This window comes from Cnephaeus nilssonii, assembly GCF_951640355.1.
Source record: "Cnephaeus nilssonii genome assembly, chromosome: 22".
Taxonomy (NCBI): Eukaryota; Metazoa; Chordata; class Mammalia; order Chiroptera; family Vespertilionidae; genus Cnephaeus; species Cnephaeus nilssonii.
Window position 1 is genome coordinate 15404227 of NC_137093.1, and position 13375 is coordinate 15417601.

At 54.8% G+C, this 13375-nt stretch overlaps 1 protein-coding gene across 1 annotated transcript in view; it reads left to right on the forward strand.

The window, feature by feature from the left end:
* Positions 1 to 10553: 10553 nt before the first annotated feature.
* VSIG10L2 (V-set and immunoglobulin domain containing 10 like 2) overlaps positions 10554 to 13375 on the forward strand; it is a gene marked incomplete at both ends in the record, with an annotated part of 11884 nt that continues 9062 nt past the window's right edge. The window contains 1 exon segment of the mRNA XM_079762933.1: positions 10554 to 10656. Within this exon segment, the coding sequence (XP_079619059.1) occupies positions 10554 to 10656 (103 nt within the window).

Genomic DNA, 13375 nt, shown 5'->3' on the forward strand with positions numbered 1-13375 from the left:
ACTCAGCAAAGTCTGGGAGCAAAGACACCGGAGTCGGCGCGTGGGGCCGGAGGCCGCGGGCGGCGGGGAGGTTCCGTGGGAGGCGGTCTCAGCCGGGTACCAGAGTGGGCCCTGTGGCCCACGTGCTGCCTCATCTCCCAGAGCGAGGGCAGTGGTGTGTCCGGGAGGGGCCCAGAGACCTGGGTGCCTGCCCCCCTCCAGTGTCACTAGCCCGGGCTGTGCCAGAACAGGGTCAACCCACCTGCCACAGCCTCGTCCCCCAAGGTCCCTCCCAGCCCTCAAACCCCTCTCAGTTCTCCTTCGTCTGGTGGAGCCACGGACATGTGTTCCTGCCTCACCTGTAACGGACCCCGAGGGGGGAGCAGAGACCCTTCCTAGTCCTGCTCTCGGCCGGTCCCAGCACCCAGCCCCTGCCCCGCACCACAGAGGTGTCCCTGCCGTGGGAAGAGGGAAGGAAGGGATTGTGCACCGGGTTACAGAAGAGCTGTGTCCTGCCGAGGCGGCTCAGAGCGCCTACCTCGGCCCGCAGCGTGCACACAAATGCGGGGAGTCCCACAGCTTCGAGGGAACTGGCCTGCGTGGTAAGGGCCCATTGCCTGCAGGCCACACTCGGTGAGAATGTTTTTTTTAAATATATTTTATTGATTTTTTACAGAGAGGAAGAGAGAGGGATAGAGAGCTAGAAACATCAATGAGAGAGAAACATCGATCAGCTGCCTCCTGCACACCCCCCACTGGGGATGTGCCCGCAACCAAGGTACATGCCCTTGACCGGAATCGAACCTGGGACCCTTCAGTCCGCAGGCCGACGCTCTATCCACTGAGCCAAACCGGCTTCGGCATCGGTGAGAATTCTTGGCTGAAGAAAAGGGGAGGTGGGGGCACAGGGGCCCCGAGAGTCCTGGTCGCAATTATGCTTTAAAAGTATGTGAATAAGTAAAGCACCCAACAGACTGTCAAATTACAGCGGGAAGGCTGGGGAGTGTTGGGGAGGGAGGGAAAGAGATCAACCAAAGGACTTGTATGCATGCATATAAGCACACCAATGGACACGAGACACTGGGGGTGGGAGGGTGGATGAGGGCATGCGACAGGCGGTAGGGGAGGCTGGGGGAAGGTCAATGGGGAGAAAAAAAAGGAGATATATGTACTAATATATGTAATACTTTAAACAATAATTTTTTTTTAAAAAGTATGTGAATAGCCCTGGCCCGTTTGGTTCAATGGATAAAGCATCGGCCTGAGGACTGAAGAGTCCTCGGCTCGAATCCGGTCAAGGGCATGTACCTCGATCCCTGGTCCCCATCGGGGTATGTGCAGGAGGGCAACCAGTCAATGTGTCTCTCTCACATCAATGTTTCTCTCTCTGTGTCTCTCCCCCTTCCCTTCCACTCTCTCTTAAAAAATCAATGGAGAAATATCCTCGGTGAGGATTAACAACAACAACAAGACATATGTGTATAGACAAGAATCTTGGAGGCACAGAACCATGTGAGACATCATAGAGACAGTAAGGTGGTGGGTGACTCTCTTCCACATATTCGCTGCTTTACAGAGTTTGCAAACAATCAACGCTTTAAGGACGTGTCTCCGTGAAGGGACACACACTCTGCTCTCCGTCCTGCAGCCACACGGCCGGCCGCCGCGACGCCAGCTCCCTGTCCCTTCTCCGCATGGCTCTGCAGCCTCAGGCAGCGTTCCTCTCTGGCCGGGAAGTTTCCAGCAGCCGCTTGGGTTTGCTCCGGTTTAGAAACATCTGAGGCTGTACCCACAGCCCAGGGGGTGGGATGCGACCAGTGGCCCCACCTCTGGTGCCGATGCCGCCTTCAGAGAAGTGAGAGAAGCCTCGTTCCTCGCCCAGGGTCACCCCCAGCCAGGCCAAGTGGCCAGGGGCGCCCTCGCATCCACCCAGAGCGAGCGCTGAGGCAAGCTCTCGGGTAAAAAGCTTGCCTTTCTTACTGGAAGAATTCTTAGGAGGCCGCAGCGTTGACAAGTTTGTCATTCCCAGAACCTGCTGACACCCTCCCCGACGGCCTTGGCTTCCAGCGCTTCCCCCTCCTCGTGGGCCGTGGGCCGTGGGCCGAGGCAGGAAAACCGTCTCGGGCAGGCGGCGAGGCCTGTCCAAGGTGTTTGGCATGACTCTGTGCCGGGAAAGATTTATGTCTCTGTTCTCTGGCACTGCCTGGCGTGAGCTCACTTAAAACAACCGAATAAATGAGTTCACTTTATCCTGTCAAGTGGAGCCGAGGGCGGCCCGGTACCAGCTGGGGTCCGCGGGGACCCCGAGGCCGCGATCATGTCTCCGACGCTTGTGCTGAGCTCAGCGGGTTTTATGTCTGTCTGAGGTCATCGGAACAGGAGGGCAGGGGGCGGCCGCGGAATGAATGGCGCGATGGGGTCTGGAGGCTCGGCCAGAAGCCTGGCTCCAGGGCTTCCCTGAAGGCGCCCCCCCTCACCGCCCCCCCCCCACAACCCGCCCCAGTCGGCCTGACCTCCTGGGAGGGGCTCTCAGGTTCACAGAGTGTGTGTGTTCCTTTCTTGTTAGTTAGACTTTGTCTTTCCTGCTGCCCCACGACATGAAGACTAGACCCATTGCCCGGCCGGCGTGGCTCAGGGGGTGAGCGTCGACCTCTGAACCAAGAGGTCACGGTTAGATTCCCGGTCAGGACACATGCTCAGACACATGATAACTTCTTTCTCGCCCATGTTTCTGTCTCTCTATCCTTCTCCTTTCCTCTCTCTCTAAAAATCGATAAAAACATTTAAAAAAACACACACACACACAAAAAACCAGGCCCATTCAGATAGGGCTTATTGGTCTAGGAAGAGGAACATGCATTCTGTCCTGGATGGATTTTTCTGGGCCGGGCTGCTCAGACGGGTTCGGTCTCAGGATTCACAGAGGCGAGGTTCTTACCTGAGCAGCGTGATTGGAAAGTGACAGCTGCCCCAGAGGGAAGGACCGTGTGCCTTCCCCGGGGCAGAGGGGTGCTGGCAAGATAGGCCTCACCCACCCACCCCCACTCTCCTACCCGGGACTGTCTTCCTCCTCCCAGAGCCTTGGTACTGCGCATACATGGTCATATATCCTTCACGCAATTTAATTAAAAAATAGAACCAGTTCGATGTGCTGGTTATATTTTTTTCAATGTGCATTAAAGCATAAGCGTTAGAAAGACAGACGGTCACCCATGCATCCTGCTGCATGCGCCCCACCACGTGCCCGTTGGTCAGGGTGCTGCTGAGGGGGAGGCCAGGTGGAGAGGCACTTGAGGCTTACGGGATTTTCCGTGTGTGAGTTTTGATGCTTCTGCAGCTCTAGGAAGAGTGGCGTTGTGGAGAGGTGCCTTTTTTCCTTGTGTCCAGAGGGGGTTCCTGGTACAGCTGAGAGGTGACAGGAAAGAGAAATTGAGGCCGAGTTTGGAGCTGGGGGGTAGGGAGACGCCCCACTGGAGGATGGGTCTTTTGGGAGAAGCATGAAGACGGGAGAGAGAAGATATGGCCTGAGAAGACAGCAGACCAGCGGCCCTTGAAGAATTTACTCGGCCCTGCCCTGCCCTTCTCCCCACAGCTCGAGAACATCCCCATCCACCCCGGGGCTGGCCAGGGACTTCCCCGGGGCCCCTCAGCCCCCCGCCCCCCCCAGGCCCCTGTCCCTCTCGCTTCCCAGCCCCGAACAGGCTCTGCTTTGATGGCTGCTCACTCAGGCCCTGCTGACAGCCAGGTCGTATGGACTAATCAGGAGGAGCTGGGCCTGGGACTGACCCACCGGCGTCTCATTTCCATCGGGTCTGCGCAGAGATGGGGAGCAGCTGTGGGCCTTGGCCGCCAGCGCAGAGCCCGCGGGGATGTGGTGTTTGGTGGAGGCGGTTGAGATGGGGGCACCAGGGCAGGATCTGAGGCGCTTTGCCACCCGAAGGCTGACAAACCAAAGAGCTCAGCTCAGTGCTGGCTCCCGCCTGAAACGCCGGGCTTGGGGGTTGGGGGGTGAGGGGTGAGGGTTGGGGTGCTCTGCAGTAGCAGACTCAGGTCACAGCGCAGGGGGTCTGGGTCACCAACAGGCGTGCCTTCACACGCCTTGTCACCGTTTCACACAGATTTCTCTGCGAGTTGCTTTCTCACTTAACATCGTGACAATCCCCCTAATTTATTCATTTTTTTTTTTTTTTTGGATTGTGGTGAAAGATCCATGAAGTAAAATTGACCACCTTACCCATTTGGAAGAGTCCGGGTCAGGGGTGTTAGCTGTATTCCCAGAGCACTCTTCAGCTTGCAAAGCCGAAAGGCTGTACCCATTAATCAGCTCCCACCTTCCCTCTGCCCCGGCCCCCGGCAACCGGTGTTCTTTCTGTTTCTATGGGTTTGACTACCTCAGAGGCACCCCAAGTGGAACCATACAGCATGTGTCTTTTTGTGATGTATCCTTTTTTTAATTTTTTAATATATTTTATTGATATTTTACAGAGAGGAAGGGAGAGGGATAGAGAGTTAGAAACATCGATGAGAGAGAAACATTGATCAGCTGCCTCCTGCACACTCCCTACTGGATATATGCCCGCAACCAAGGCACATGCCCTTGACCGAAATCGAACCTGGGACCCTTGAGTCCACAGGCCAACGCTCTATCCACTGAGCCAAACCGGTTAGGGCATGTATCCTTTTTTATACTGGCATAGCATTACAGTATGTGGATATATGTGTCTCCTGCAACTATTACTGGTATTTTTGCCTCCACAAAACATGCTTTGACATTTTTTTTTTGGGGGGGGGGCATATTTTTTCATAGCGGAGTTTGCTGCTTTCCCCCCTGGAGGATAAACGGCTACGAATGACATAGCTGGGTCAGTGCGATGCATAGTGTTAGTTTTCATGCCACCAGATCCCTTTGTCCGAAGCCCGTGCTAATTCACAGCTGCAGCCGCGGTGATCAGAAGGGCTCTCTCTCCCGCATCTTCCCCAGCCCTCGCGGTCCTTACTCCCTTCAAGTGCTGCTGCTCTGACCAGTGAAGAGTGGCGTCGCACTTTTAAAACCTGCATTTCCCGGACAGTGAGTGAGGTTGAGCATCTTTCTGTAAATACATTGGCCATTTGGGTTTTCTCTCCCAGGAGTCACCTGTTCAGAGGTTTTGTCCTTTTTCTACTAGGTGTGGAGCAGCTCTTCATGGATGACAGATGTTAACTCTTTTTTTAAAAAAAAAATATTTTTAAATTGACGTTAGAGAGAGGAAGGGCGAGGGATAGAGAGAGAGAGAGAAACATACATCGATGAGAGAGAAACATCATTGATTGGCTGCCTCCTGCACTCCCCTTACTGCGGATCGAGCCCACAATCCAGGCATGTGCCCTGACTGGAAATCGAATCGTGACCTCCTGGTTCATGGGCTGATGCTCCACCACTGAGCCACCCTGGCCGGGCTATTAACTCTTTGTCAGTGGAACGCATCAAGACATTTTCTCCAATCTACAATTTGTCTTTTGACCTTGTATGTTATCTTTCACCCTTTTAAAATTTAAACATGTTCTGTCTATCTTTCCTCCATAGCTTCTGGGTCTTCTGTTTTGTTTGGAAAACTCCCCTCAAACCTAGGTTGTATAAATATTCTCCTAATTTTTTAAATTAAATTATTTTAAATATTTAAATTGTTTTACATATTGTTTAAAATTGTATTAAATATTTCGTTAGGAAGTTGTTTAAATATGAAAACGATATTTAAATTGTTTTAAATATTTAATTTTAAAGACATTTCAATCTTTCATCTATTTGAAATTTTGTTTTAATCACTTGTGAGGTAGAGAACTTCACCTTGGTTTTCCAGTCGTGTCTATACCGGTTGTTAAATAAACTATCCTATTCCCCAGTGGCTTGCAATACCGCTTTTATTGTATACTATGCTACAATCCGATCTACTGGGATGTATTCCTGGGCTTGGTTCCAATTCTGTTCCATAGATCTATTTATCTAGTCCTTTATCCTTAATATATGACTTGATCACAGTGATGTATAGTTTTCCTAAGGCCAGTTGTGCCTACATATCTCTCTTTTAAATGTTTTTTATTGATTTTAGAGAGGGAGAGAAACATCAATGAGAGAGAAACATTGATGAGCTGCCTCCTGCATGCCCCCGATTTGGGATGGAACCCGAAACCCAAGAATGTACCCTGACTGGGAATTGAACCGGTGACCTCTTGGTTCACAGGTCACTGCTCAATGACTGACCCACGCCGGCCAGGCCTTACCTACATATTTCTTCGCTGCTGTTTTCATTCCTACTGAGATCCGAAATCCTTCCTGCTCTCAGAGCTTGGGAACGTCAGTAACTCTGCAAGAAAAGCCAGAGTAAGTTCCAGAAGGCCTGCCCACATGCCCTTTCAGAAACCAACCAAGGCAGAGGCCAGACGATGATATTAGATGAGCACCTACTATGCGCCTGGCACTGCTCTTCCCACTGGAGCTGGGCTGGAAGGCAGTGACTAACACTTAAAGGTTCTTGCTTCTCAGCTCCAGGCCTGTCCTCTCTGCACGGCTTTGTGATGGAGTGGCCCCCATTTCTGCGTTGCCATCTGTTTTCTATTATATTCTCCCGATAGGGGGCCCTAGAGGGAGGCTGCGGCTGGAGGGAGGTGGACACACTCTTTCCTGCTTTCTTCCTTGTCCTTGCGTTCCCTGCAAAGCGAGCGTCACTCCACAGCGGCAGGCCCGTCCTGAAGCAGCCGCCAAATCCAGTTTGCACTCTTTCCAACAACTGCAGCGTCATCATCACCACCCACCCCACACCCCTGCCCCAGAGACCCCAGCACTAGCTGGCAGGGACCCTGGGAACAAGCCCAGCGTGCCCGCCTTCTTGCTCAGAGCTTCTCCTCCGAGGTCTGGGCTCCAGGCTCCGGGTCCCTCCTGGGAATGTCCTCTACAAGGTTGAGTCGGTCCACCCTCTTGCTCTGTCCCCAGCCCGGGGAGGGTGCGCTCCTGCAGCTGCGGGGGCCAGGCCTGAGCACGCTGCGCTGCGGCTCCCCTTCCTCGCCTAATTAACAACTTTGTACCTAGATGTTGACTCTTTAGATTCAATTCTTTCTTTTCAAGTCACTGGGGTGGTTTCTGTCTCCTGATCGGCCCAGACTGACCCAGGTGATGAGGAACTGGGGGCCCAGGGCTGCTCCCCTTGGCCTCCCTGCAGAGAGCTCCCCTCCCGCCTCCGATCCCAGAATTATTTGGCTGCTAGTCGCCAAGGAGACTGCTGACAATTTCCAGTTGCCAGGCCTCCCCCTGGAGCTCTGCAGAGACATTCCAGAAACTCCCTACTCCTTCCTGCTCCCCAGCCAGGGAACTTGGAGAATCGAGCCAGGCTGGGGGTGGGGAGCGCAAAGCATTGGGGGGGCGGGGGAAGCTGACCAGGCGGGAAGATGGAGAGGGAGGCCAGAGGTTACCTTGGGCCCCCGGCTTCCTCCGCCGACCTCAGGTGGCCGGTCTGGCTCCTTCAGCCCCGTGCACAGACACCCATCGGGCCCAGCCAAGGTCATGTGCTCCCCCCAGACCCTCAACCACAGAAAAACGGTCACTCTGCACACAGTGGAAGCCACAGTGCCAGCTGGGGCAGGGAGGGGCCTCAGCCGCGAGCATTCCTCTCCTGGAGGCTGCATTCCTCGCCCCAAACCTGTGCTGCGGCCCCAGCGCCAGCCTCCTTCCTAAAAATCATGACAGTGCCCTGGCTGGTTTGGCTCAATGGTGGGAGCATCGGCCCGTGGACCAAAGGGTCACAGGTTTGATTCCCAGTCAAGGGCACGTACCTGGTTTGCAGGTTCAATCCCCAGCCCTGGTCAGGGCACGTGTGGGAGGCAAGCAGTGGATGTGTCTCTCTCATATCGATGTTTCTCTGTCTCTCCCCCCCACTTCCCTCTCTTTCACTCTCTCTAAATATCAATGGAAAAAATATCCCTGAGTGAGGATTAAAAATAATCCTATATAATAAAAGCCTAATATGCTAAGTGTCCAGTCGTCCGGTCACCCGTTCAACCAATCAAAGCATAATATGTTAATGATATGCTAAGGCCATCAACGGCTCGCTGTGATGTGCACTAACCACCAGGGGGCAGACGCTCTGACCGGTAGGTTAGCTTACTACTGGGGTCCCGCTGATCAGGACTGAGCGAGATGAGCTGGACATGTCCTGAGCCCTCCCGCAGTCCCTCGTGGCTGGCCAACCTCCTGCGTCCCTCCCTGGTCCCGATCGTGCACCAGTGGGGGCCGGCCTGGCTTGTGCCCTCTTGCAGTCCAAGACCCCTCTGGAGATGTTGGAGAGCCCGTTTCACCCTGATCCCGCACAACGCAGGAGCTGCCCCCTGTTGGTCAGAGCGCTCCTGCAGGGGGAGCACCTCTCAGCCAGAAGCCAGGCTCACGGCTGGTGAGCGCAACGGTGACGGCGGGAGCCTCTCCCGTCCCCAGTGCACGAATTTTGTGCACCAGGCCTCTGGTAATATAATAATAACAATAACAGCAACACTAATGATAATAGTAGCAGTGAGGCAGAGGTAGGTGTGACTCTTACTCCACGAACTCAGGTGTGTGTGCGCCTGTTCCTTTATTTTCATTAAAATAAAAATTGGGCCAAAGCCGGTTTGGCTCAGTGGATAGAGCATCGGCCTGCGGACTCAAGGGTCCCAGGTTCGATTCCGGTCAAGGGCATGTACCTTGGTTGCAGGCACATCCCCAGTAGGGGGTGTGCAAGAGGCAGCTGATTGGTGTTTCTCTCTCATCGATGTTTCTAACTCTCTATCCCTCTCTCTTCCTCTCTGTGAAAAATCAATAAAATATATTAAAAAATAAAAATAAAAAAAATAAAAATTGGCTCCAGAATCTGGGATCTTACGAGGCACCAAACACAGGGAAGCTATGGGTCCATCCGGGGTGCTGCAGACCTTTCCAGGGTTCTGCCTTTGGGGGTCTCTCTACTTCTCTGCCCCGTGGGTCAGGGGCCTGGCCTCGTGAGGTTCATCCTGTCCCAGGGGCCCAGTGACCCCTGACCTGTCCCCGAACTCGGGGACATCTCTTCCTCTCCACTGCAACTGCCTCCAAAGGCACGCTCCTTCCTGCTTCTCACTGCTCCCTCCGGGAACACCTCGCACATCGTTTCAGTGGCCTCGGCTTTTACACAAACAGGGAAATGTTAACGTTGGCGTGGAGCTGGTTTTGCTCTGCCCCGTAAAACCCCAGGCGGCGTGGAATGGAAGACCTGGCTGAAGCTTCACCCATTTTATTTTTTGCGGAAGCATTTTGAAGTCAACTAAAGACACTGGTTATATCTCACCCCTGGTTAGTTTAGTATTCATTTTTAGAAAATAAAAACATGGTCTTGCATTATCACGAAACTATTAGCACACATAAAATGAACAACTTCCTAATGTTATGTAATAAACCATTGGCCTCGTTGCAGGGGCTAAAACTGAGACTCGGGTGGGTAACTGTTTGGCATCACTCAGCTACTGGGCAACAGAGCCAGGATCTGAACACTGATTCCATCCCAAGGTGGACTCCCCACATCCCCTTTTTGTACAGTGGTGCACTTTTTTTTTTTTAATGTTTTTATTGACTTTTAGAGAGACAGGAAGGGAGAGGGATAGAGAGATAGAAACATCGATGAGAGAGAAACATCATCAATTGCCTGCTTCCTGCACACCCCCCACCGGGGATTGAGCCCACAACCCAGGGAATGTATCCTGACTGGGAATCAAACCGTGACCTCCTGGTTCCTGGGTCAACACTCAACCACTGAGCCACGCCCGCTGGGCAGTGGTGCGCTTTTTACTGTCCTCTCCCACTCACCCACCCTCCAGCTCTCACCGCAACCCTGAGAGCGGCCGGGCAGGCATTGCAATCCCATGCTGAACTGACCAGGAAATGGAGGCCCAGCCGAGTATCTTGCCCACGGAGGCCCGGGAAGGACTGGTTGTGAAAGGGCTCCCAGGACGTTCAAGCAGAAGGCAGGAGGGCAGTTACCAGGCTGAGCTGGTGCAGATGCGGGCCTCCTGCCCCGGGGCCCCCAGGGGGCTCCAGCCTCCACATGGTACCTTGGCCTCCTCCTCCCCAGCCTCCCCTCCCCTTCCTTCCTCTCCTGATCTTCATTCTCCCTTCCCTCACCCCTCCTTCCAGGACCTCATTCATTTCCTCACTTCCTCCAAGGAGCAGTTGACGCAGTGACTGAACAGTGACCCCTCTGACCCTCCTGCCTCCTGCCTCCTCCTCTCAGCAGGAGCCCTGTCGCCTGGACCGCGGAGCCTTCCCCGTTTCCTCTCCAGCCCTCGGCTCATCTCCCACCGGGTCCCGAGGGCCTATGGCTGGCCTCCAACAGGCAGCGTGGACACACATGGAAAAGCCATTTACTTCCAGGAGCGTCGCTTCCTCCGCTCCGGCCCGGCCATCCCCCGTTCCACGTTCTGCTTCTCCAGAGCCCGGGGCTCCAGAATCAGGGCTTGAATGGTCACAGCTGGCAGGGAGCTGGGTAACCCCCACCGCGGGGAGGGCCCTGGATGTCGGCTGGGTGTGTGTGTGTGTGGGGGGCGGGATGGGAGTGCAGGCAGGAGGAGGCCAGCACCAGAGTCACCTGGCCCTGAGCTCCACACAGTCGGACGCGCTGCTGCCCATCGCCAAGCACAAGGGGCCCAGGTGTCGGGGCGCCTGGCAGCCTCACCGCTGCCTGGGCCGCCGATTCCTCCCTGAAAACTGAGGGCGGCCCACCTCCTCGCGGCCTCTGGGAGGGCAGGGTGACCACACCCGGTGGCCAGGAAAGCCATGTAACTAGTTGGTTAACACAGCACGCAACTGAGAAAGATTCTGAGCCTTCTTTTTTTTTTTTAATTTTATTTTAGAGAGAGAGGAAGGGAGAGGGATAGAGAGATAGAAACATGGGTGAGAGAGAGAAACATCATCTATCGGCTGCCTCCTGCACGCCCCCTGCTGGGAATCAAGCCCACAACCCAGGCATGTGTCCTGACTGGGACTCAAACTGGTGACCCCTTGGTTCATGGGGTGATGCTCAACCACTGGGCCACACCAGCCGGGCTCTGAGCCTTCTTGTCAGAGAGAAGGGACTGAGCAGTCCACAGGCCCTGGCTAGCTCAGTGAGCACAGCCTCAGGTGGATGGAGACAGCTAGAGAATGTCGGGGGGTGGGGTCTAGGGGGTGGAGGGGCGCATGGGGTTCGGGAAGTCAGGTCACTGGGGAAAGTGCAGAGAAGCTGAGCTGAGGCAGGGCCGTCCGAGGAGTATTGGAACACCTGGCTCTCGGAGCCCGTGCGGGCAGTAAGTGGTCGGTCACCATTAGGTGGAGAGAGAAGCGCTGGCTATGCTGTGGGACGGATGGGACGATGGGATGACCTTCATTCTCGAGGGAGGTGTGAATGATTTCCTAACGCTTCGGGAGAACGCAGCCCCAGGGACGGCGTGTTATGGAAGGAGATCCCAGTTCACCCTAAACAGAGAGAGGTCAGGAGCGCACATTTATCGAACGTGTGCCGTGTGCCAGGTGCCTACAAGGTGCTGGATGCGTGTGGTTGCATCCTCCCTGTCCAATAGCGTGACGAGGTCATCATTAAAGACGAGGGCGGGGACGCTGCCTGTCCAGCTGTGTGGCTGGTGCAGCGCCCACCACGTAGGTCCGTGGGGAAGGTGAAGGGCCATCTCCCCAGGTTGCAGAGGGGCCTCCTGGGTCGCAAGGGAGGTTCCTCGGACCCACTCAGAGCCCTCAGCCTGGTTCTCCACATGTCAGCTCCAACTGCTCCAGAAACTGGACCCTCAAGTCCATCCTATAACCTCACTTTTCCCAGTTCCGCTGAGAGTCCCCTCCTGGCTCCTGATTCCTCACTCCTCTCCCTCTTTTCAGGTTCTCACAAAGGAATGAGAGCAGGTGCTGATGGGAGCCCGTGGGACCCAGGCAGGCTGTGGCTGAAGGAGCTCACAGGGCCTGAGCAGGAGGGCAGATGAGAAGCACGGAGCATGCCCAGAGCAAAGGGCAGGACTAGGTTGCCCAGCTTGGCTGACGATGCTCCTTGGGAAAAGGGGGGAGGGGAGGAAGGGGGGCTCAAGAAATGATCGCTGAACTCATTGTTTACATTCTTCAAGTCGAGGGGTATAAGTAATTTTAATAGGCAGGTGCCATCTATGCATAACCTCATTCACTCTTCTTAAGAAAAACACCGTCTAAATGAAGAAACTGAAGCTCAGAGGGGAGAAGTAACATGCTAGGGCACCCAGCAATAACAGGGCGCAGCTGTGTTCTGACCACTGGACTCTCTTGCCTCTCACCTGTGAAGGACGCTCCCCGGCGGCAGAGGCAGGAGCCGTGGGCCTGCTCTCCCGTTTCTGTCCCGCTTCCTCGCCTTCCAGACGGGCCGCAGCTGAGCCTGGCAGAGCCAGGTTGCAGGACCGGGCACCCACTCGCCTCTATGATGGTTAACTTAGTATCACTTCACGAGGCCACGGGGCCCAGAGATTTGGTCACACCTGATCCCAGGTGTGTCTTTGAAGGTGCTTCTGGGTGAGATTAACGTTTGAATCTGGGGACCGAGTAAAGCTGAGGGCCCCCACCCCGTGTGGGTGGGCCGCATCCAATCAGTGGAAGGCCTGGCGGGAACAAAAAGGTCAACCTTCCCCCAAACAAGAGGCAGCCCCCTGTGGAGAGCAGCTACGGTGTTTGGACAGGTTCAAGCCTCGGACTGATGAGAGGGCACAGTCCTCTCGTGGCCACGTGCAAGTCCCAGCTTGGAGGGCAGGGCCCTCCCAGCACAATGATAGCCAACAGCTGTAGTTGTAAGCGTGAACCTGTGGTCCGAACACGTGGCCCCACCTGCCTGAGTGATGTGGGCTTGATAGAGTTCAGGTGCATGTAGTTGAGTAGGATTGAAACTCACCAGAATGTTGTAAACACCTTGACCACGCCCTTACTTTGCCTCGTGGGAATCTGGCTATAAAATAAAGACACGCCTCGTGGGCCCTCTCTCTCTCCATCAGAGAGGGCAGCGTCCCACGGAGACCCAGCTTTCATTCTCTTGTCTGTCTTTTCTCAATGCTTCACCGCCCCCTCTCAGGCTCACCCTTGGCCGTGCTGGCGCGGCACAGCACCCCCTGCCTTTGGACTAGAACTGAGACGGCGGCTCCTTTCAGGTCTCAAGTGTGCCGGCTTTCAGACTGGCTCACGCCACAGCCCTCCTGGGCCTCCAGCACGCCGGCTGCCCCCATAACCACGTGAGCAACTCCTTATAATGTGTCTCTATACACTGAGTGGCCAGATTATTATGATCTCTGAATGCATAATAATCTGGCCATTCAGTGTGTGTGTGTGTGTGTGTGTGTGTGTGTGTGTGTGTGTTAGAGGCCAGTGAATGAATTC